Below are 26,438 nucleotides of genomic sequence, written 5' to 3' on the forward strand. Positions count from 1 at the left end.
GTAATCTGCATTCCTAATCCTTGAATTGAAGGATTAACGTAAAATGTGTCAAAAATATTTATTTTCAGATAAAATTTCCAATTAAAATAATAAAAGTCTGTTTTTGTCTTATATTCACAAAATTTAGAAAAAAATTGAAAAATCTGGGATGATGAACTCGTGAATTTCTGAATGAATTCTTTTAAAACTGGAGATTTTTTGTAGACTCTGAAACCTTTTGAAGGACTCTAAAATCTGATAAAGAGAAATCTGAAATTAAAACGTTAAAAATTGTATCCATGTTATCCACTTTATCCTTATGCGAAATGTTATCCCAGTTATCCTGATGAGATTTAAATGCTTTTCAGGATATCCTGACACGGTACTCTGCTCCGATAAACTGTAACCAATACCAAATACGATAAAAAGCCTACCCACGTTGTCCTGATGCTATTGAAATATTATTCACGTTGGCTTGATAGACTTTAAATTTTATCCATATTATCCTGATAAACGTTATCCACGTTATACTGATAGGCTGTAAAAGTTATCCTCGTTATCCTGATAAGATGTAAAAGTTATCCACGTTATCCTGATAAGATGTAAACATTATCCACGTTATCCCTATGGTCCAGGTTATCCTGTTGGGCTGTAAATCTTATCGACGTTATCCAGAGAGAGAGAGGGAGTGTAAATTTTATCCTCGTTGTCCTTAGTGGATGTAGACATTATCCACGTTATCCAAATAGGCTTTAAATGTTATCCACTTTATCCCGATAGGATGTAAACGTTATCAGCGTTTTCTTTATAGACTATAAATGTTATCCACGTTGCTCTGATAGACTTTAAACTTTATCCTGATAGTCTTAATATATTTTCCTCGTTCTCATAATAGAATAATCCATGTTATTCTGATAAGATGTAAACGTTATTCACGTTATCTCTATGGTCCAGGTTATCCTGATGGACTGTAAATCTTAACCATATTATCCAGAGAGTGTAAATGTTATCCACGCTGTCCTTAGAGAATGTAGACATCCATCCACGTTATCCAAATAGGCTTTAAAAGTTATCCACTTTATCCAGATAGGATGTAAACGTTATCCGCGTTTGTTTATAGACCACAAATGTTATCCACGTTGCTCTGATAGACTTTAAAGTCTCCAAAATAAAGTCTTAATATATTTTCCTTGTTCTCATAATAGTTTTTTTTTTAATATTATCGATATGCTGATATACTGTAAGACTTCTAATATTATCTTTAAGAGAAATCTGAAGTTTTTTACAATCTGATATAGAGATTTTAGAGTCCTTAAAAAGGCTTCAGATATCTCCAAAAATACGATATTTTTATTGTATTTTTTATTGGGAAGAAGTTTCAAAGGCTATTTTTAATTAAAAATTTTCAAGGGCTCGAAGTCTTCAATATTAAACTTTTAAAGAAACTTTCTCTAAGGTCTCTGTATCTGGGATTGGAGTTTTGAAGCTAACATCGTGAATTTTGTAAGAAAATTCAAATACTGAGGTGAAGTTTCGTTGAAGAAGTTTAAAGGATTTTTATGTAGAAAGGATTCTTTGAAAGATGATATAAGATTTTTTTAATGGACATCTTTTTAGGGACTATGTAACGTGGCTTGAAAAAATTTTGAAGTTCTTTAGAAGGTGATATTTTTTAACATTAAAGTACTCTGAATCTTGGACCTACGATTTTTTTTTTTGTTCTTTTTAGGATGTTTTACATTTTGTTTTATTTTATTTATTTATTTTTTTTTTTTTTGAAGAACTCGGAAGGATAAGGATAACAAATTCCTTCGGCTTTGAAAACATTTTCAAGAATTTTTGACGGAACTTTTTCCAAGTCCCGGCCTAGAGAAAGAAGACTAGAATTGTGAAAATGATAAAAAAATATTTTTTCCAAAGAAATTTTGGCATTTGGGGCTGGTAACCCCTTCCAAAAAATTCCATTTCTTATCTTTCCCTCTTCAAAATACCTGTATGGGAGTATAAAACACTTTTCTCGAAGTGGTTGACCACTTGGTTTGCTAAACTCCCCAGTTGGCGTCCTAGCTGTGATAAATACCCCTGTAATTATCGCTCAAACTCCAAAATAAAACCATGGAGGTAATATCCTGTAGAGGATGACACATGTGTATTTTGCTGGCAGACAAAAAGCCTCTGATAAACCCCATTTATTTTGTGGTTTTAAGTCCATGGCATGGCGATGCGGGACAAAGCCAAGTGTTAATGGTTATCATTCAAATACTTTCCTCTATTGGAAAGAGGAGGAGGAGTTGGCGATAAGAGGTATTTGAGTGGGGAATGCTGTTGGTACTGACAAGTCATGCTAAGCCTATCAGGCAGGCAGTTGAACTCCAACATTTTTCTAAATCACAACACCAGTATGGTGTGTCAACACAAACTCCAATTCTCTTTCTCCCCCCAAACCCCTAAAAGCTGTGAGTAATTGGTGTCTATGTTGCTGATGTGTGGTGTTTCACACATCTTGGGAAAGAGAAGGAGTTTGGAGAAAGGTGGTAGCATGATGTTACCGATTTGATAAGTGTTAATTTGTTGCCATCAACACGAACACATTATGTGCCTGATTACTCGCCCAAGAAGACTTTAATAAAATTATAAAATTTCTGACAAAATTTGGTGGGGATGGAGATCATATCCAAATTTCGCTTAAAATAAATTATGTCACGATTTTTATGAGTTTCTTAAATAAATCGCCCACAAATTGTAATCGAACTTGAAGCGAGCAGAAAAAGAACACCAGAAGCTATGACACAAGTAGTTTTTTATGCAAATTTTCCACATAACAGACTTTTCCCATCAACATCTTCCGAGCACACATCATCAGGCGGCATTCATGCATGGAGGAAAAGCAATTTTCACCACAAAAGGAAATTTGCAAAAAAAAATCGTTTTTCTTTTCCACCCTGGCAAGGCACACTTCCCATAACCGAAAAACAACATACATGTATATGTGATACTCAACTCATATCTGTATGTGTATATGTATGCATGTATGTTTGGCTTGTAAATGATATGTTTAGTGGGTTATTGTCATACCCAAACATATCCATCCGAAAGAAATTACTTTTCAAACATCATCGTTTACATCCTTTAAACAACAACAACACCCATTACATGGTGTAACAACAACCCCCCTTGCCTTGGTATCGAAAATATACAACAGCATTTTCACCCATCATGTAGCCAGCAAAATCTCTCTCCCCCTCGGAAGTTTGTGATTTTTTTTCGTTTCAAACGATGTTTGTGTCGTCGGAGATGATGACGATGATGATGACTGTGATGACGATAATCGTTGGCTGATGGGTATTCCATATTCCAATAATGACAATATTTAAATCCTTTGCAATAAATAACATAACGCTTAAAACATGTGCAGATTTTTTTAGGATTTTTTTTTGTATCTAAAAAATCACATTTGAAAAAAGGGGTTGGGTTGAAAATTGCCCAACCTCAACATGGACTAATAATTTTCAAAAAAAAAAAAAAAAAAAAAAAAAACAAAAAAATGAATAAATAAATAATAATAAAAATAGTAAGTTTACAGTTTACCGAATTTAGTAAAAGTGGTAGTTGAATTGCCATTTGCAAAACAAATCTTTATAAAGTAGGTTAACCCCACAACAATAAAAACAGTCATTTCGGCCGGACCGAACTTTGAATACCCTCCATCATTTGGAACGATTTTGGAAATTTAAAAAAAAAAATTAATAAAATCCATAAAAAATCTGTTAAAATCTTAAATATACCGAATATAGCCGTTATATGGGGGTCCATATGAAGACGTGGACCTGCAGAGCCAACTTTTGTCATAGGCCATTACAATACTCAAATACGAAACTTAAAAAAATCCGGTAAATAATGTAGCCAAAACTATCAAAACACAGAATATAAGGAGGTATCGTTATATCGGGGCCATGCGACAAATTTCCGTCACAGGTTGTAGTACAAATACGAACTTTTTAAACAATTTCGGTGAATATTGTACCAAAAATCGTCAAAATACCGAATATAGGGAGATACTGATATATGGGGCCTATATACGAAAACTGGACCTGCATAGACATTCTTCGGACATAGACTATAGTTCCCATTACGGACTCTAAATACTAAATTTAAAACAATTTCGATGAATATTATACCTAAAATTGTCAAAATACCGAATATAGGGAGGTACCGTTATATGGTGGCTATACGATATCGTGGTCCGATATAGCCCATCTTTAAACTTCACCTGCCTGCAGACAAAGACTCATCTGTGCAAAATTTCAGCTTCCTATCTTTATTCGCTTTGACTCTACTGTGATTACAACAAACGGACGGACGGACGGACAGGGCCAAATCGTCTTAGAATTAAACGCTGATCAGGAATATAAGTACTTTATAAATACTATCTATGGTGGAGGGTATAAACAGTATTTTCAATGTTCGCAATATCCTGATATATAATAACTTATCAAATCGGTCATAATTCGATTTTAGTCCTTAAGTTTCAGTATGGTGTAATGGAATAAAGGTATTATCATTTCAAAGAAGCATTCCCAGCTCTGCATTTTCTATAATTTGCCTTGTCAAATTGCTCTGTTCCAGAATCTGCAAAAATCTACTATTTTCGCAATTTTTTTTCGATTTCAAAAAGGAAAAATCGGTTATCGAATTAAAAAGTTTTACTTTCTCGCAATTCTGGAACAGACCATATGATTTGTGTAAATACAATGGATTTATTGCAGATAAGATTGCATAGCTTTACCTTCTTAGTTCTACCACGATTTTCAGTGGGGAATCAAATTTAAATTTATATATTTTATCCACAAAATTTTCTCTCGAGTTTTCTGTTTAATTGTTTTATATCTTTATTTATATTCCAACTAATATAAATAATTATCACCCTCTTATTCAATTGTTAGGGATATTTTGTCTTCTCTATTTTGTTTTCCCTTTTTAATAAAGGCCACACATTATTTATTTCAGTCATAACAATAAAGTTATGGGCTTTCATTTCCTCTCAACCTGGCCGCCACACATTCGGTTCGGTTTGGTCACACAATAAATGTCCACATAATTTGGCATGAAAGCATAGATTATGAGACAGCAGCAAATCCCCGTCCCCTGTCCTTATGAAAATTGGGAAACTCCATAGGAAAATATTGTGTTGGAAATATGATAAATGTTTTTAATATGTGAAGACCACAAAGGTGGGCGCTCATGATTGGAACTCTAGAAGAGAAAGCCTATGGATTTATATGTAAGTAGAAGCTTTTCCATAGCCTCCGCAAAAATATAATCAGTTATAAATCAGGAAACTATTTTTCTGGTTATATTTTCCTGATTTATAACTGATTATATTTTTTTGCAGAGGCTATGGAATAGCTTCTACTTACTACTACTTCTGTATAAGGAAAAATATTCCCCTTATAAGGAAAATGCTTTAAAAATGTCCCTTTTAAGTTGCAAGGAAAAGCCATATGACCACATTTCGTTTTTATTAACGAGTGAAACTTTCTCACTAGCGAGAGGGCTCAAAAGTGCGATTTTTTACGAAGTTTACTCTCTACTATTTTGTTTTATGTGAGTTACGTCTGTTTGAAAAGTTAGAAAGGGAGTCGAAATGATCGAAATAGAGCAAGACTTTACTCTAAGAGTGCAAACGAGTAAACAGAGAAAATACACATACTTACAAATAAAGAGTAATTTTTATACCCTACACCACGTAGTGATAAGGGTATTATGTCTTTGTGGATTTGTTTGTAACATCGAGAAGGAAGCGAGGATCGATAAAGAAGGATCTTTAAAGAATCACTTTCTGAGTCGATTTAGGCATGTCAGTCCGTCTGTAAAAGTATTTTTGTGAACAAAATACAGGTTGCATTTATTATCTCATTGAGATGAAAGTTTCCAAACAATATTTGTTTGGCCCAAGAACGAACCCTATTGAAATTGGTGAGAATCGGTTCAAATAATAAAATATAGCTCTATATACAGGGTAACATGAAAAAACTGCAACAAATTTTTATTTTTTTTAATGTTATTGAATGAAAGCAAAAAATGTCGGAAGTAGCATCAAATTTTAGAATAAGGTTAGAATTGTTCGAATTGGTCACCTTTGGCCCGAATTATGGCTTTCAAACGGTTAATGAAACCGTCACACACGTCGCTTCTTTACATTTTGAATCATTTCTGCTGATGTTGCTGTTTTCTTCCGTCCATTTCCTTGACGTCGGGCTACGCTACCAGCATCCGACCGAATTTAGTCTAAAAGCAAGTGTATCAAATTTAGTGGAAATCGATTCAGATATAGCTATGGCTCCCATACATATGTTTCATCCGATTTAGGTCCCCCACATGCGTAATATAAACTCCACAACAATGGTATTTGGTACCAGATATCCTATGGAGCTCAAATATTCCTCTGTCAAATTTTACCGAAATCGGATCAGCGTAGGATATAGCTCCCATATATATATTTCATCCGATTTGAGGTTTCAAGTCCCTCACATTCGTAATATGCAGTCCACAAGAATGATATTTGGTACCAGATATCTTATGGAGCACAAAAATACATATGTCAAATTTTATCGAGATCGGATTAGATTAGGATATAGCTCCCATATATACATCTTTATCTGATTTCAGGTTTATTGTGCACCAAATGGCTAATATCTGCTCAAATGACCTGAATTTTGGCACAACCGACCGAACTCAGTCTAAAAGCAAGTGCTTCAAATTTTCGTGAAAATCGTTCCAGATATAGCTATAGCTCCCAAATAAAGTTTCATCCACAACAATAATCTTTTGATGAATCAGGTACTGCTCAGAAATAATTCTTTAAAATTTTGTCAAGATCAGTTCAGATGTGGATATAGCTCCCAATCTTTATCCGATTTCATATTTACTGTGCACCAAATGGCTAATATCAGCCCAAATGGACTGAATTTTGGCATATAGTTGTTTCATCCGATTTGGTGATAAAGTCCCTCACATGCATAATATGCCCTCCACAGCAATGATATTTTATACCGGGCATCAGGTACTGCTCGAAAATACCGCGGTTCAGATTTTTATATAGCTTCCATATACATCTTCATCCGATTTTACGGTTATTGCTCACCATATATGTAATATCTGCTTAAACTGAATAGATGTTTTCATATTCATCCGAATTTTACTATTTGGTGAAACTAGGTTCGATATATCATTGCTCCAATAAATATAATATAATCCTTATCGAAGTCATATCATGCACTATATCGGTTCATAGCTTCACATCAATTCCCAATATAAACTTTTTTGTTACGGGATCTCTACAAAATACGCATAGAGGCGTAGGTCCGACTTTTGACTTTTTTTTTAGTCTCATTTCAAGCGAAAAATGTGCTTGTCTCCTCAACAAACCAGTGATTTTAAGTCGGATTTTCTGTTTAAAAATCCCCAACCGTTTTAAATTTTATTAAAACATAAATTAAGATCTGTGTTTTGTTTCTATTTAATTTAGAATGTCTTTGGCAATTGAAAAAAGTCATAAATCTTTTTATTTTTTATTTTTTTTGTCTCAACAAAACTTTGTTACGCTTTAACATTGTTCGACGACGGCGTTTGTCTCTCCCCAAGATTAGCAACAATTTTCCAGCAGCTACAAGTTCCATTCAATTATTACAAATCCATTGAATAGTAAATAGATTTACAGGCAACCATGGCCAATAAATTCCGCTAACAACAAATGATACCGCTGCGGTGCTATACAACAAGCAAACAAGCATTTGAATGGTCGTCGGCCGACACAGCAACAACAAGAACAAAAAGCTAATAAAAAATGACAACAATGCTTAGATTTTTATTGATTTTAATCTGATTTCAGATGACTGAGAGCAAAAAAAAAAAACAGGCAACTTACCCCAGTTTCAAGATAAAGTTGCAAAATTTACAAATTTACATGGCTAATGATAACTAAACACAGCTGGTTTTTGGGTTGGGTTGGACTGTTCCGCCACTGGTGTATCATGGCCAGACAGTGACCAAAAAGAAAACTCGGTATGGGTTTTATTTGTAAAAAGTATTAATTCGAAATAAGTAATATGCAAATCGCACTTGTCACCGGAAGAGACTTCGAGGCATAGAAAAGCAAGTGGTTTAACACTTGGCTGGTAGGGGATCAAAATTTGTGTTTTCCTTGGCAGGTTTTCATTACAAATGATGCATATCACACAGAACCACCCCTCAAATGCAGATCTTGTCCTTCACTGTCATTGAGACAACAAATAATAGCCGAAACAAACAATAGTCAAATATTTGTCATAAAAACGATGAACACAGATAATAATGCAAAATAATTCCAATTGTCAGGCTTTTGTCTCTCCCGATTACTTGGGGTGATAGATAAAACCACCCCGAGTTAACAGTTTTCAATACCAATTCCCCTGAACGATTGCCAAGTGTTGACAATTTAACACTAAATAGATAGACAAACATAACGATGTGGCGAACAGAACAGACACCCATTTCCACACCGTGGATAAATCAAAGCCAAAAGAAAGAGAAAGAGGAGGAGGAGGAGTAGCAGCATCAAAATTACATTTAAAGAGGGTAAACCTTTTGTACAGACACCTGCTAACCATATTATTGTTCCGGTTCTCGTTGTTTTTTTTTTTCTTTCCAGAGGTTATTATGAGTTATGCCACAAATGAATTATGACTCTAATATGTCATTACTCGTATTTTTTTGGAAAAGCGAAAGAATTTCGAAATTACTCACAAAAATTATTGATGTAAATTGAATTGGACAAATTGCCTAATATGGAGAGGGGAAGGGAAAGACAGACCACACCAGAACTTTTTACAGCTGCATCTGAAGTAGAATTTATGTTCTATGAAAATTTGAAATAAAAACGCTGGATCAGTTCTAGAACATAAAAAAATATTCCACTTTTTTATTAATTTTGCAAATTTTTTCTTGAAAACCATTTCTGAGCTCTAAAATCTTGTAGAACATGAAGTTTTGTTTTTTAAAGAAAAATCTCAGCAATAGAGCCTTAAATAAATTATCCATATTATTTCGATACTAAGGATAACTTACCCATGACCTGCGGATAATCAGTATAAGTTTTGGGTGCCAGTCAGAAGACTTGGATAACTTATCCTCCTATTTTGATAAATGGGATATCTTATCTGCAGCCTTTAGATAACTAGGATATCTTTATAATCCACTAATCCTAATTAGTAATTTGGAAGGCTAGCAAAACTTATCCACGTCATTGAGATGACTAGGATAACTTATACACGGGAGGTGAATGTTCAGAATTGAATATGTGGGCTATTTGGGTAGCTAGGATAAACTGTCCACAACATTTCGATGATCCGAATAACTTATCCACGTTATGTGGATAACTAGGATAGATAGGGTCACTTATCTACATCATTTGGATTATCCAAGTCTTTCGGGTGACTTTTTTTGTCCACACCACTTTGGGTGAGCAGCATAGCTTATCAGCGAGATTTTGAAGACTAAGATAGTTTATCCTTCCGAGACACTTCTATTGCGAGGATCACTTATCCGCATTATCTAGATTAAAAGGATAATCAAAGCTTTGAATAATTCATCCACGTTAATTGGATGACTAGAATCATATATCCACCGCAGTTCGATCAGGATAACTAATCCACGTCAAATGGATAGCTAGGATAACGTATCCGCTCGTTTTTTGGATAGATGAGACCAATAATCAACATCATTAGGATTAAATTAAAATTAAAGCCTTTGGAATGACTGAAAATTCTTATCATGGCTTATCCATGTCATTTCGATAGCTAGAATAACTCATCTAAATCATTTGGATGACTAGGACAACTTGTCCACGTTATTTAACTAGGTCATTTGGAGAACTTGGATAAATTACCCATGTAATTTGAAAGACTACCTTAAATTATAAACGTCATTTGGATGAGCAAGAAAATTTCCAAATCCTTGGGATGATTTAGATAATTTATCCGCATCGTTTGGAAAGGCTGCAAATCATTTAGATGACTTGGATAATTTTTTCACATCATTTGGCTGATCTGGATTATTTATCCACATTATTCTGGTGACTTGAATAAATTATCTACCTCACTAAGAAGGCCTCATCAACATATCCATGTAGTTTGTGTGATATCCAAATCTTAGCCGTTCTCGATAAAATTTGGAAGAGGTATTTCCGAGCTCTGTAAGATATCTGTTGGCAAATTTCATTGTTGTCCAATGCATATTACGAATTTGAGGGACTTAAACACCAAATCGGATGAAATTTATATATGATAGCTATATCTGAACCGATTTTCACCAAATTTGAGGTACTTGCTTTTAGACTGCATTCGATCGGATATGCCAAAATTCAGGTAATTTGAACTGATATTAACCATTTGGTGCACAATAAACTTGATATCGGTTTAAAAAATATATGGAAGCTATATCCTAATCTGAACAGACTTCGATAAAATGTGTCAGAGTTATTTCTGGGCTGTATCTGATATCTGGTACCAAATATCATTGTTGTCGAATGCATATTACGAATGTAAGGGACTGAAACACCAAATCGGATGAATCGTATATATGAGAGCTATAATATTGTTTGCCAAATTTCATTTCAATCGGATAATAAATGCGACCTGCATTTTGTTCACGAGAATACATGGACGATCGGACGGATAGACCGACTGACATAAATAAATCGACTCAGAAAGTCATTATATGAAGATCCACAAAAGAAACTATGATTCTATCTCGCTTCCTTCTCCCTGTAACAAACATAATTCCCCTACCACTATGTGGTGTAGTGGTATAAAAATGTACAGAACAACTCATCCGCAACCTCTTGGGATAACATCGAAATCTTATTCACATCATTCTTGCCTTTTGGGTTACTAATAGAAGCTACTAAAATAACAAAACAAATATTTTTTCGTCATTCAATCAGCCCACTTTTGGGAAAGCAGGTCAATTAATATGGCTTCCTGGCAACAAATTGCGGTACTCATTTCCTACGCTTTACATTCGTTTTAGACTTGTTCTTCGTGGACTTATTGATTGATTAATTAGTAAATGTTGTCCATCAAAACTGGATGCAAACAATTTGATTCATATCGAACACGTCGGTCATATGACATGTTAATAATGCCTTATCCATGTACCAGCATATGTGTCAAACAACTGTACATATATATTGTTGCAATATATCGTGTCGTATAAACGCCATGGTTTTACAGCAGCCATAAACAATATTTTGCTACCAAGAAAATGTTGTACACGAAGCCTTGTCGACGCAATGCCAATCGGGACATGGTTGTTACAACAACACTTTGGCAATCACCTAGTTTGGTAAATGAAGCTGTTATGACAGATATAGCCAGAGTTGTCATGATTTTTTTCAAAACACTGGGTATATAATTGTTGGATGAGCCGTTCTTTAGATATATCGAAAAATATTGCGGGCTTTTAGTTCAAAGTAGGTGTTACCCTAAGTCACAGGTGAGCAAGAAAGTCTTCTAGCTCTCTCTTAGTTTCTGTTAAACAACCAACCAAACAATGTATATGTCATATGTATTTATTTTTATTAAAAATTCACTTTAATAACAATTTTAGACAATATTCATGTTTAAAAACGTTGAAATTAATTGGAAAATATAAAGAAAATGCAAATTTAGTTTTCTCTTAAAGAAACTCTTTATAAGATTTTGCCTAGCTCTACTCTTAGGTCCTGATTGATCAATGAGAAATAGAAACTCTACATTTCATTGTGTCTCTCCTTTTAGTATTCTTGTTCCCTTTAAATTTCCACTGCATAAATTGTATTTATAACGGCAACCCTCTCTGAAAAGGAAGAGAAGAGCTCCATAAAAATGTCAACAATTCAATACTCTTTTAATTGTTGACACATTAAGATATGAAGCAAGCAAGAGCACTATTCTCCACCCCTCTCCCTTCTATTACTCCTGGTGCTAATCAACTCCACGCTAATTGGCAGCAAACATATAAGCCAAATAACCACTGGCTCTTGGGTTTCCTCACACGAAAATCCCCACAGGATATGACTCCAAGCAGGATGATGAACTTATTGGTGTTGTTTCTGGCCGTTGAATATCTCGCTTCCATCTACACTTTCGGTTGGACATATTGATACCTTGTTTAACATACTCCACTTTTGAAGATCGTATTTTAAATGTCGAACAAGATATTGGCGCGAAACTTGTTTGTTGTTGTTTTTTTTTTGTTTTATTTGTTTGCTGGGGGATATCCGTTAAAAGAGATCATGGCCATCAACGACTGATCAAAAGTTTCAAATATTTTTCATCATTTGTAGCATCAGCGTCATGACCATTGCTCATGTTTATGATGACAGAAGTCTTCGAGGAGCAACAACAACACACACATTGTTTGCAACAGAGGAGGGGAGAAGTGGCTAGCGCGGACAGGGAATTTTTAGGAGTAGCGAAAACAATCACACATTCATGTGGCAAACTTGGACACAATCATAAATTGTCAATACCAAAAATCTACACACAATAGGCCACAATGGATGGATGGGACGGACAGAGAGACAGACAGACGAAGGGGAGGACGAATGGTTGGAAGTAGAAACAGCAACCAGGAATATTGGGCATCACATTGTGTCTGGCTTGTGAAACCGTTTAATGTCAGATCTGTGGCAAGACTTCAACTTTGGAATAGTTAGTGGCGTTGCTGGCTGCCTTCATACGGCAGGCCAAGAATGTGGGTTATACAAATCCAGTGGCTAAGGAGTTTAGATGCCTTACGTCGCCTCTTAGGGTGTGCTGATTTATTGCGGTCAAATAAACTACTACCACAAGCGCGAAATTTTAAATTCAAAACTAAAATACATTGATCCAGCCAAACAACCATCCGTCCATCGAATCATACTTCGATTGAATATGTAGGAACAGAATGACATTGTTGTTCTCCTTCTGCTGTCTTTATGACCAGCCATCCATAATCGAATGCTGCCCGGCCTATTGATCGTCAATGGCAAGGTGAAATTTGTAGAGTTATCATAAATACAAAATACATTTGCCAGTTCGGTGCTGGCAGTCAGTTCGGTGCAGGAATATGGTTAGCTTCGTTTTGTTGCTACATCTGTTTGTTTGACCAATTTCTTTGGAACTTTGTCAAACTATGTGTCAATTCTTCTTCCTCTGCTTCGTCCGCTTGGTAGACAAAACGTTTTGATTGTTTTAACTTAAATTGAATTAACTCCGCTTTGTTTCCCGAAATTTACTCAAAACTATGCAGAAGAGTTGATTTTGTGGCAAATGTTCAGCATTTTTTTTTTGCTGGTTCTTGGGTAGTTATCAGAAATGCCGCCGCCGCGACCTTCGTCACCACAACATTGAATTTTGTTATGAACTTATCAATGGATATTGAAAATGATATGCAATGTTGAGTTAGGGAACCGGGAGTGATGCTTAACTGCGGAATTGTGGCTAATTTGTACATGTAATGTGGATATAGTCACACTTTATTGTTGCTGAAGTTTTGCACGAAATTTGGGGCAGGTATGGCTAAAATTTAGAGACCTCAACTCAGTTTTACTGTTAAACAAAGCAGATAACTTAAATATACTTCCACTTCTTATGCGGCTAAAAGCTAAATATATTGGCTGCGTTTTGCGGGTAGTTTTACGGATAATTTTTATTCCTGGATAATTGATCCACCTTCCATTTATGAACACTTCCTAATAAATTTATGGGAAATCTGTCGATGCTTTCAAACAATAAATCTATGATTGATGTATTGTTTTTCTCGATTTTTAGATAACTTATTCAATTTATTATTCACTATATATTTAAGAAATCGGAAGAAGAAATGCGATCTTGAAATTTTGTAAGAGGACTTATAAAAACTGCCCTTATATGGAACAGGCATACATTTAGGCGGGAAACTAGTCAAACCTTATTGGTGGATTAAGCAAGGCGAATATATTCTAGCGCCACCTATAACTGCCATCTTCGGACAAAATGGCTGAGTTCAATGCCTTGAGATTTAAAATCGGCATGTCAAATGAGATCATGAACTTGTACTTTACTGTACAGTACTTATTTTATTGCATTAGATTGAAAAGCATGATGTATACTTTTAGGCTCAACATTATTGTTGAACATAAACTTGCTAGAAGAATACAGGTAGTCGTATCGACACAGCTGCTGGGATAATGAGCTATCTAAGCGATTTTGGAATTGAACATGTTGAATGAAAAATTATTTAAATTTGTAAAAAAATTTGAAAAATGAAAATCTTAACAACCTCTGATCATCGGCCAAATCTTCTTAAATATCAAATTTGAAAAAGTTTTGTGGGTAAATGTGGCTAGGATTATCAAAAAGATTATCAAAACACCGAATATCGATAGGTATCGTTATATGCGCGTTATGGGAAAACGTGGACTTAAATATGAAATGTTCTACCATCGAGAACAAATGCCAATTTTTAGAAAAATCCGTGGAAAAATGTGTCAAAAATCATCAAAATACCGAATATCGGGAGGTACTGTTATATAGGGACTATACCAAAACGTGGACCTATACATTGAAGCTAGAATCCATTATGATCTGCAAATATCCATTTTTACACAAATCCGTGCAAAAATGTGGCGAAAACAATCAAAATATCGAATATCGGCAGGTCGTTATATGTCGCCATATCGTTATACGGCAGCTATATCAAAAAGTGGACCGATACATCTCATTTTCAATACCAATCATCCTAGACACAATTCAAATTGCTCTGCCAAATTTTGAAGCTATACGTCACATAATGTGGGCTGTATCGTGATTTCGACAGACAGAGGGACATCGTTAAATCGACTTATTTTATGGGGTCTGATTCAAAAAATGGAATGTTACAAACGGAATGACAAAGTTAATATACCCTCCTTTTCGAGGTGGAAGCTATTTGCATTCTTTGTTTGCACAACAAATAGGGCACAAAAGGTACGAAAAAGACCCATTGACGTTGCCATATTCGAAAATTATTTATCATCAATAATTCATGGATGAATGAATAATAATGAATAAAATTCCCTGCGGATATTCATGATTGGGGGCTAATCAATGTTCACAATGTGCTAATGCATCTGACGTATTCTTTCATCATGGTCTATAGCTTAATATCTAGAAGAGGCCATCGTTCGAAGTGAGCTATTAATTTTTTCAAAAAATGGTGTACTGTCAAAAGTGAATGTTTGAATGGAATTTTAATGAACAGCAATGTCGACTTAATCAAACAATAGAGGTGGGAAAATGAATGAGAAAAACAGCAAGCATATTTGAGCAAAACTGGCAGTTAATGAACATTCAAAGATTGACTGTTGAAAATGGCAAAGTTGTTTGTTTTTAACCGATTTCCGATTGCCTGGTAATCATAGATTTTTATTTGATCTTTCTACTAACCTAAAAGTATGCAACGATAATTAGTGTTTAGTTGTGAACTTTTACTCCTTTCATAAAGCCATTAAGTTTTAAAACTTCTCATCAAGAAAATCAAAAATGGTCTTAATGTAGGGATGTATAGATCGAAAAACGACTTTCAGCTATTTGGGCAATCAATAGGCGGAAAATTGTTTTTTTTTTTTTTTTGTTAAAACAAGTTTCAAAACATTTAAAAATGTCTTTTATTTCCTATTCTTGTTCTATGACAATTATCATTTCATTTATAAAGAAAAATATTTATAATGGTAGAACTGTCAAAGGAATAATTTCATAAAGAAACAAAATTTCTTTTAATAATTTAAATGTAACATAAATGTAACAAAAATCCAGCCTTGCCCTCGACATTCTACTTTTCGAGTCTTAAGTATGTGACGACGGCAGATTGTGGTTAGAACATGAAGTGTGGTAAAATAAAGAAGGCAAAGTCTTTTCAAAAATATGCCAATGTCTGGATTTTCTGTAATTTACCTTGTAAGAACATGAAGTGTGAATTATAACTCCGGAAATCACAAGAGAACCAATACTGCATTGATTGACATTATTCGAAATAACTTTGGTAAAATTAAGAAGAAAAAGCATACCTATCTCTGCATTTTCTGTAATTTACCTTGTCTAATTTCACAGCATAGGAAAATGATTCCCATCTCTGACTTGTGTATATACAGTGAATTTATAAATATTCATTTGACAATGAGATGTCGTCAAATGAAAAATTTTGAAAAAAAATTAAACATATGATTACATGACTTTACCTTCTTAAACCTACCATGACTTATATGTAAAATTTTTTTTTTTACTTAAAAAAGAAATCAGTCGTAGTTTCTTTTTAATTTTCTTTAGAAAATTTTTCATATTTACACCTTTTTATTCTCTTTGCGGAAAATTCCTTAATAGACCTTGTTTAGAATTACTTTCCTCAACCGACGGCATCATAACAAAATGTTCTTAATTTGTTCTTGTACTTTGAAAACTTACCCGTGCGGGGAATGGACGTTGTCCTCTTAGAGCCTCATGCAAACCGGAAGCAGCCTCCGATAAAACGACCAATGCTTGTGACGGTATGTGACTGCTTCCAAAGGCGTTACTTTCCATAATAGGTACACAGGACAAACTCCCACGAAGATGTTCCGGATCAAGGGAACGTGATTTCGAAGAAATTTGAAATTTAAAGTTGATGAGGTTAAATCCAACACAAGGTGGCGTTAGGCATGGAGCGCCTTTATTTTTGATTGCACAATTAGACTAAATTAAACACTGGTTGACACTAATTATGTTTTTTTTTTAAATTTGTTGTTGTTTTCTTTGAGTATTGCTAATTATTTGTTGTATTGCCAACAAATCACGTGACCTGTCACAATAATAGCAAAAATAATAATTTTAGCACGCACGCACACATTTAAAAACACTAGCAACAATTGCAACGTATGAATGCCACAAACAAACAATGCATGTAATTACTTAACTACCAACAACAACAGCAGTAATTACTTATGGGTATCACCGTCGTCGCTTGGTAGTGGTCGGCGGGACATGCCTTCAATCAGTCGGTCGATCGGTCCGTCAGTCACACTGCACTGCACTGCACTTCACTTCTCTTCATTCGTTTAGTTATTACAAAGAAGCACTTTCGGTCGGTTGCCTGCTACCGCTCACTATTTGAAGCTACTGCCATTAACTGACTGACTGACGACTGGCAGTGTCGCTCGTTCGTTGTCTAGTTAAGTTAATTAAATTTGCAATTACTTTAATCGCTGTTTGGTTTTTTCTTCTTCCTTTGGATTCGTGAGCGAGTGAGTATGTCTATGTGTGTGTGTGTGTCTGTCGGTGTGTGTGAGTGAGCTTCAGTTGCAATTATGAATCTCTTTTTTTTTTCTGTAGCTCTTGTTGTTGCTGCTGCTCTGGCTGGTGAGTGTGTGATTAATTTTTCATTGACTCCGACACAGAGTGATACACCCGCACGTACGTAAAATCTGCTTGGAACTAAAGTGACTTTTGTATTCTGCTGCCCAGTGAGTCAGTCATTCAGTTGCTCAGTTGCAGGCAGCCATCCATCCAGCCAGCCTGCCTGCCTTGTGTGTGGCACGAGTAGGACTTGTTTGTGGAGTCAGTACATAAAAAACCAGTTCCATTTTTAGATACTTGCGCACAACACTGCCTCCATGGCAGCAAGAGCAGCAACACGTACACACGCACACACTCACCCGGCCTGCAGGTCTGGTGTGTGGTGGTTTCGTTGACGCCCCTCATGGTTGGTGAGTAGCTCTGATTGGTGCTCAATGAACCGGTTCATTGTGAACATATGCTGCTGCTGCTGAAGCCCAGCTGGCTGCTGGTGTTCGTTCGGTAGTGTCTTCCATGGCATGTACTGTTGGCTGACCATGGGAGAGTGAGCGAGTGGCGAGAAAAACGAATGGTGTTTTTTTTTGTTTTGTTTTTGTTTTAGCCAAACTCATGTGGTATATAGACTCGAACGACTACTGATGACTACCAGCGGCAGGCAGTGCCACTGGATTGCAGTGCTGTTGCTATCACTAAGTTACTCTCACTCACACCCATTTGCATTATGGACTCGACTCTGGTAGCTACAGTGAAATGAAATGATAGAAATGGTTCTGTTCGGTGGCTGAGGCTGCTGGTCTTTGTTGCTGTTGTTGTTGTTGCTCCTGTCCAAAGTAGATTCTGCTGGTTGTTGTTCCGTTTTGTTTTTTTTTCGTTTTGCCTTGCGAAGCCAAATGACAGTCCTGGCAACCACCAGATGTAGGTATATGAAAGTCGTCGTCATTGCTGTTGTTGGTGTTGTCCTTGTAGTTGTCGTTGCTGTTGTTGTTGTTGTTGCCTTCGAGTGAGTTAAGTACACTTTAGTAATTTACAACATGTTCACAACTAACTCTTTGTGTCCTATTCCAAAATGGTTGCACAGATGGTTTGTTGTCGTTGTTCTTTTGTGTTTTTTTTTCAGTTTTTTTTTTTGTTGCTGTTGCCAATACTTTTGCCATTTTTTCGGTCTTTTTGGCTGTTGTTGCAAACATACAAACGTGTCCGTCGTTCTGTCGTTTACCATGTTCATGTCCATCGCCATATCTATGGTTTTGTTGGCAATTCTTTGTGTAACGTTTTGTTGCTGTTTTTGTTACTTTTTTTGGTTAGCTCTTCTGCATTTATCTGTCAGTTTGTTGTTGGAAATCTTTGTTTGCTGGTATCCTTAACTTTGTCCCGACTATTGGTTGGGTTGATTGTTGTGTGCCTAGGCCATTTGCTATTCTCTCCTCCTGTTTTTGGTCATGTAAGACACCACCTGGTGTACATAAGTTTATGATATTTTAACTATTTCAAAATTTAAAGCTCGTAAATATTTTTACTGTTTTCGAAGGATATGATTTCATTATGGCTGGGTATTTTGAATTTATAACTTTGAACTCGATAGTTATGTTTGAAGGATTCCCAAATATACCTATTGAGAGTTCATAGGCTTTCAAAGTAACTACACAACTATGGCGATAATTGGAAGCTCCCAGCGATGGCCCTTAGCTTGGCTGTATAATGGACGACCGACAAAAATATGAGATTTTCAGGCTAAATTTTCGAATAATATTTAACAAGTTTTTCATTTCAGTGTTGATTACGTCGGTGTTGTCGACCTTTTTAATATTTTTTTCTAATCAAATTTGCAGGATACGAATACTTCCCTGCCAAAAATTGAAAAATATGACAAGGTTTTATCCTATCCCCCACATTAATTTATATATCCGGGTTGAAGTTATTTGTCAATCCAAAGTTCTTTGGCCAAAAACAAGGTTTCAGAGACAAAGTTGGAAGTGAGATTCATGCCTTCCCGCTTTGCAGGGAAATACCGGCGCCATTCAGTGAGCCATTCTACTAATTAATTGTGAAGATGTTAAATAATTTGGACTTCTCATTCGGCTTTAAAATACTTTTTTTAAAATCTATCCATGTTGGGCGCCAAATAACCTGAATATGTGATTTGCTTATAAACGTCTCTTCCGAGAGTTGGACTCTCCTTATACCAGTTTTACAACCAATGACAATCATGAATCGTCAGAATTGACAGTGATTAGAAGCTGAAAAGCATTTTAGGCAACCCACTTCTATAATTGCTCCTATCAACAACTTTCATTTGGTTCTAAGTCCACTATTCATCAGTTTCTCAGTCGGCTTTAAAATAAGTTTTTATGATTTTTTAGCACTTAACCCACGTTGGGCGCTAAAAAACCTTGACCCCGTGTAAAGTATTTCGAATATTACTAAGCTCATAAACGCCTCTTCAGAGTATTGGACCCTCTTCAGATGACGTTTTGCAAACAATGGCATCCAAGGATCTTCAGATTTGTCAATGATTGCAAACAGAAGAATATGATGAGCAGGCCACTTCCAGAATTTATCATATCATCAGAGGCTTTATGCTTCAGAATTACACTAACATCGAACATTCATTCAGAACCAGCCTCCTGTAAGGTGAAATCCACCCTTGAGGGTATCACTTTTTTAAAATTTTCGCCATTTCAAGAACCCAATGATGAGGAATTAGTTATTTATTATTCTGTGACAATTCGGGGTGGGATGTCCCTGTGTCTCAAATTGCTTGACTCTTTACTAGACGCTTTACAAGTTAGGAAATGTCTCCTTATATAATGTGAAATCTATTCCATTTTATTTCTCGGTGTTCTTTTTCTATTTCGCTGCCGTGGTGTAGGGCATACTTTTGCCAGTAGCCTCGAATTTCGAGGGCGGCATCAGGTCACTTACTGTCACTTCACTTTGGAATAACCATGTATGGCTTGGAAGAGAACTGTTTCTTATCAGAATACGGGTTTAGTTCAATTTTCCTCCTCGCCTGTTTGAATTTTGCCACTCGAACCGGAACACACTTTTGAGTATGTGGACACACATCTTCACAATATTCCCATGAGTACGGACCTGCTTCCTCGATAATCCTTCTCAGAATAACAATGTCAACGAACCGGCTTAAAAAGCAGGCTGCTTTTTTACTGCTTCCTTCCTGGTCTATTCCATTTGAGAAGCATAGGTTCGGAAGAAACTTCTCCCATCTCCTTATCCAGGGCTTCTAACCATTTTGATTTTCTCATTACGCTTTTACATCCTCCGCCATACAATTGAGGGTATATTAAATTTGTCATTCCTTTTGCGACACCTCGGAATAATCGTCCGAGACCCCATAAAGTTTAAATATTTCTGATCGGAATAAAATTATAAGGCGATGTCAGTCAGTCTATCTGTTGAAATCATGATATAGTCAATTTTATTTAATCTAGAGCTTTTCCCACAAAGTTTTATATTGGTCCATGTTTAGGTATGGAGCCCATATAGCGGTAACTCCAGACTTTTATTAGCATAAATTTGATAATTAGAGATCTTGGTAGGTCTGTTCTCTTCTTCCGATATTCCATTTTAACCATTTGTGGCATATCACAGTCTATATAGGTCCACGTTTACCTATAGCCCACATATAACCCTACCTGTTGTTTTATACCTAATGGTGGTGGGTATCGAAAGTTCGGCCGGGCTAAACTTAATATATTTTCAACTCTTTAAAATCGGGAGATTCTCCCTTTAAAGGAGTTTCGATATTCCGGGGCTAGATGACACGTTTTACTCCCCTTTTACGGGTTTGTAGGAATATCGTCTTGAAACGAAACAAACATTTAAAAGGCTTTCAATTATTTTCTATGAGGGAGGAGCCCCAATTGGATCTCGACTTTGGACAAAGAAGAATTTGTCAATGAAATAAAAATCAAGAGTCATAGTTTTGTGTGGGTAAACTGAAATGAATACTGGATTAGAAGCCTTTCAGCATAAGTTCTAAAATGTACGCTTATAGTAGTGAAATTATAAAACCTCTGTGTCCCAATTTTGCTCACAGGCAACCATTTGCTCATCTCATTCGAGGATTCGATCATGCATACTATCAAGGAGTATTGCTTCACTACTTATATTAACAAAGAAAACCTAAAAATTCCTTTCCTGGTAAAAGTTATGACCGTTTTTGCACCTTTCCACAACAAAATAGGGATACGTAGGTCGACTTTTGATTAATCGACTTTTAATGATAATAAAAGTCTAAAAGTCGAAGTCGACTTTTGTTATAGTGAAAATCGTAAAGTTGGCTTTATGTAATTTGTTTTCGATTTTGCAATCATAGACCTTTGTACGAATTTTCAATTTCTTAGGGCGAAACCTACTAAAAAGGCAATTAATCTATCTTGAAATCATTTTGGCAGAACTATACCTTTAAAAAATCTAAACTAATAAGTTTCCTTAAAATCGAGTGATTGACCTCAATTTGAGACGTCTCAGAGTGTAGATTATCTTGTATATCTGAATATTAGTTGTATAGCCTTCCATCTCTTGGCAAAATGGAACTTGTACAGTACTATCCCCCTCCTGGAAGTATACTTCATTTACCTCCCCTTCAAAACCTCCAACAGGATGTTGAAAACATTTAATTTACTTTTGCCAATTAAAAGCGATTTCTTGAGCATTTTCAATTATCCCATTTGGACTCCATTTAATGTTGTGGCACAAACAACCGACCGATTCTCAAATTGACCAGCATTTCGAATGGCAGTTAATCAAGACATAGCTGGCCCGATACACCACACCACACATGTATGGCCATACAGATGATGTGTTGTGGAAATATAGCTGCTGGCACTTTTCCTATTTGGTCATCAGACGATAATGAGCAACATTTATCTTTGGTTCTCCTACTTCAGGTTAAGTTGTAGTTGATCATGCTTCTTCTTCTTGCTGTTGTTGTTTATGATTTTTGTTGGAGAAGGAGTTGTTTTTCTGGCCCATTCCCATTTGGTTTACTGGCGCAGAGTTAGTTTGTTAACAAGTCCATGGCTCAAAAGTAAATAAAGCATTATTCCTCCATTCCACACACATACACTAACAGATGTAGTTGCAAAGAAACACACACACACAAAGAAATAACCAACCAGCCAGCCATTTCGAAATGTAAAAGAAATGGTTGGTGTCCATAACTAGGAAAACAACAAAAAAGAGTTGTAACTTGTCAAGACGCCATAAATGATGGCCATCTTGAAAAGTGAAGGCAGCAGGCAACAACAACAACAACAACTAAAAATGAAAAAGTATAACCAAACTTAAAACACATCGAACTTCTGGAAGTGTAGTGAATAAAGTCTCATCGTCGCCGTCGTCGTCATTACAACGGCTTTCCAAGTACCAGCTGCAGAGGCACTGGCAGCAGCAGAACAGTTGCTTTGGGCCGGGTTTCTGGCCGAGTCTTCTTTGGCCATTTAATTGGTTTGTTAGTAAATTTTACAACAATGTACAACAACATTCCTTGACAAAGTTTTTGCTCATTAGAAGTCGACATTCTCAAAAAGATTTATAATGTTTCGGATTTTTGCGAAATTGAAGTGAGATTTTCACTTCACTTTGTTTCTTTTTTCGGTCTTTGGCGAGATAACACACACACACATACACAAAAACAACAGAAGCAGCATTTATTGTTGCTTCTTTATCGGAAAGAGTACAGAAAGGAAGGGCGGGAGTTGGGTGGGAGGTGCCTGGCCAATACACCCATCCAGCCACTGCGCATGTTTAGGTTTTGTTGCATTGGAGCAGTAGCCACCTAAGAGCCGAGACTAGGAGCATAGTTTCCTTATACAAAGTCACAATCATCATCATTTTCAAGTTACGCCCTTTCTAACAATGTTTTGTGGACCTCTCATACATAGGAGGGGAATATGAGAGCGGGGTAGAAAAGGTTTATTTACTTCTCTGTAGTACATAAGTAAAAAAGTACATAAGTAAAAATAACAGTACCTCCCCATTATCTAAGGGAAAAGCCCAGGAAAAACAACTGGTTGGGGAGGTGAGAGACTATATTTACCAGCCAGCCAGCCAGTTAGTCAGTCCGTCATATATCCACAAGATGACTGACTCTACAACTACACTACACTAGACTTGCTGGGCGAACTGGCTGGCTGGCTGCGTTTGCCCTCAACTGACTGACTGAACTGAACTTTGAAGGCAACATCATGGCATTTCACTAGATTTGCTTTATTTATAAACTTTTTGGTTAACAAAATACATAGTTGTTGTTGCTTGTTGCCGAACAACAAAACGAAATACTTTCCAACAACTACTTGAAAAGAATGTGTATTATATACCTACATACATATTTTTCTATACTTACTCTTGTTGTTGTTGCTGCTGTTGTTCGCCACAAAATTAAATTCTTATTTCTTTGTCTATTTTATAAAATAGATATTCGGTTATTTCGTTTCCGTTCTTTTCCGGTTAAATATGTTGGGCGTAAACATGCGTATGCAGGGATTCCGATGTAGTCTTATTTATAAATATGAGCAAGGGAAATAGGGAAGTTCGATAAAAAATCGGAAAGTTAGAAATTGTTTGGGAGCCCTTAAGCTGAAAACACAGTCAGGGCTTCAAATAATTCTCTTGATTTGGAAGTGTCAAATTGCAAACAAATGTTCAAACCGCTGAGTAATTCTGGTGCCTATTTTTCGACTACGGATTACCTGTTTGCTGCAATCTCCTTCCTCTCACCATTCAACAGTTCTCTGAGTTCTTCTAGAGCTACTCAGAGATGGTGGCCTACGTTGGCATCCCTAGCTCGACTTTCAATTAATACACATTTGATAATTTGAAATTTCGGATCGATAGGAAAGAGACTTATCAGTGCTAGACTTTTTTTTTATACCCTCCACTTTACTATGGAGGGTATATTTATTTTGTCATTCCGTTTGTAACTCCTCGAAATACTCATGTCAGACCCATCAATGTATATATATTCTTGATCTTGAATACTACAGCTAAAGGCAAAAAATTGTCAATACAGGTCCACGCCTTCGTATAGCCCCTGTATAACGGTACCTCCCGATTTTCGGTATTTTGATGATTTTAGCGACAGTATTCACCGGAATTGTTTCGAACTTGGTATTTGAAGTTCGTAATGGATACTACAGCCTAAGACAGAAAACTGTCTGTGCAGGCCTACGTCTTCGTATGGCCCCCATATAAAGGTACCACCGAATATTCGGTATTTTGATGATTTTAGCGACATTATTCACCAGACATTATTCAAATTTGGTATTTGAAGTTCGAATTCGGCAATGAGTACTAAATCCTAAGACAGAAAATTGTTTGTGCAGGTTCACGCCTTCATATAGCCCCCTTATAACGGTACATTATTCACCGATTTTTTTCTAAGTTTCGCATTTGAATATAGTATTGGCTTATGAAAAAAATACCTATGCAGGTCCATGTCGTCGTATTGACCCTAATATAACGGCTACATTAGGTATTTCTAAGATTTTAACGGATTTTATTGTTTTTGAGAATTGCCAAATTCGTTCCAAATGGCGGAGGGTATTCAAAGTTCGGCCCGGCCGAACTTACAGCTTTTTTACCTGTTATTATTGTCACTCATACTTCATTAGGATAGAGGAAAGACAGATGGAGAAGAAAGGTGTCTAATCCGCTAACATCCCATTTTCAACTAAAAAACCTAACTCAACAACCGACAAAATCACCAAGTGGGATTCTTATCTCCATTTTTTTTAAGGAAAAGAAGAAAGTGCGTTTTTTACTCTCTCTCTTTCTCTCTCTCTTTTTCCCTTTTAAGAAATTAGTTTCTAATTTTAAGAACACTTTGCATAAAATGCGAACATTGGCAGCACTTTTTGAATTCTGTGATTTTTTGCGCATTGTCAGCACTTTTGATCGCAAAACGAATTGAATAATCCGTGGTTTGAAGATCAAATTGATTGGTAGATGGATCGACTGAGAGCCCGTCAGAAGCTCCTATCCTATGACAATCAAACAAGTGTTTTTCTGTTGTCATTGAAGCTGTTGATAATTCTTAACGCTATTACTTCGCACTGTGATTTAAATGGGAATTGGGATTGTTTTTTCACAGTTTTTGCTTGATTTGGACCGTAGACTTTTTACTAAGCCGATTTTCTATTATTTTTGAAACACTCAGTTGAGTCGTGTCGAATATACCAGCTCAAACTGGCTATTCAGTGAATGGTACCAACGGAACTAGATTCCTTTCTTACGCATTACTATGTGATCATTATATCCACAAACATTTGTGACTTCTGCCAGTTTTTTTTGCAATTCCGTGAATGTAATCCTTTATGGAATTTGTGATTAAATTTTCAAAATATATGTTCTGTTCCAGAAGTAAAACTTATTACTAAGATAACCGATTTTCTCTTTATGATAGCGAAAAATATTGTAAAACTAGTACATTCTTGCAGGTTCTGGAACAGAACAATAATTTCGTAAGAGCATTCTGCCTAAGAAATATTTGTTTACCCAAAAGGCTTCTAAAATTTAACCAAATCAGTGGTGGGATTCTCTAAACATTTCTTGAGTTACCGACAAATATCGGTAGAACTAAAACGCACAATTATGTATGAAAAGTCCAAATTAAAGTTGACAGCATTGTTGCTATCGGTAGGACTCAACGACTACATAATTTTGGTCGGTAACTTGATGAAAAATATCGTTAATTACCGAAATTATAAGGATTTAAATTTTACCGATTTTTGTCGGTAACTCCAAAAATGAGTTAGAGAATCGCACTACAGGTTCCATAAATGTATCGAATCTGTTTGCGTCACATAAATGATAGTTCCGTTGTCCCTTTAAGTGAATAGTTCCTGTGAACTGGTTTCTTCCGCGAAGACATAAAGAGTGAACGAATAAAAATTAAAATGTGCGTCTTGGAGAAAAAAGAATGAAATCGAATGGCGCTGGAAATTAAATCAATGACCTACTCATCTCACTCGTATTAAAAAAACTCACTCAGTCAAAACTTTTACTTCAGATTGGATAAAAACGTATTTACGAAATGGTGATATTCACTTACTCTAAACTTACAAAACTTCTCGGATTACACAGATCTAC

At 35.9% G+C, this 26,438-nt stretch overlaps 1 protein-coding gene across 6 annotated transcripts in view; it reads right to left on the reverse strand.

Moving 5' to 3' along the window:
- LOC131801495 (protein Teyrha-meyrha-like) overlaps positions 1-16,634 on the reverse strand; it is a 32,375-nt gene extending 15,741 nt beyond the window's left edge. For all 6 annotated transcript variants that reach the window (XM_059120250.1, XM_059120246.1, XM_059120247.1 and 3 more), the window contains exon 1: positions 16,461-16,634. In XM_059120250.1, the coding sequence (XP_058976233.1) occupies positions 16,461-16,577 (117 nt within the window). In that variant the 5' untranslated portion in view covers positions 16,578-16,634. The remainder of the gene's footprint in view (positions 1-16,460) is intronic.
- Positions 16,635-26,438: the final 9,804 nt, after the last annotated feature.

This window comes from Musca domestica, unplaced genomic scaffold, assembly GCF_030504385.1.
Source record: "Musca domestica strain aabys unplaced genomic scaffold, Musca_domestica.polishedcontigs.V.1.1 162, whole genome shotgun sequence".
Classification (NCBI taxonomy): domain Eukaryota; kingdom Metazoa; phylum Arthropoda; class Insecta; order Diptera; family Muscidae; genus Musca; species Musca domestica.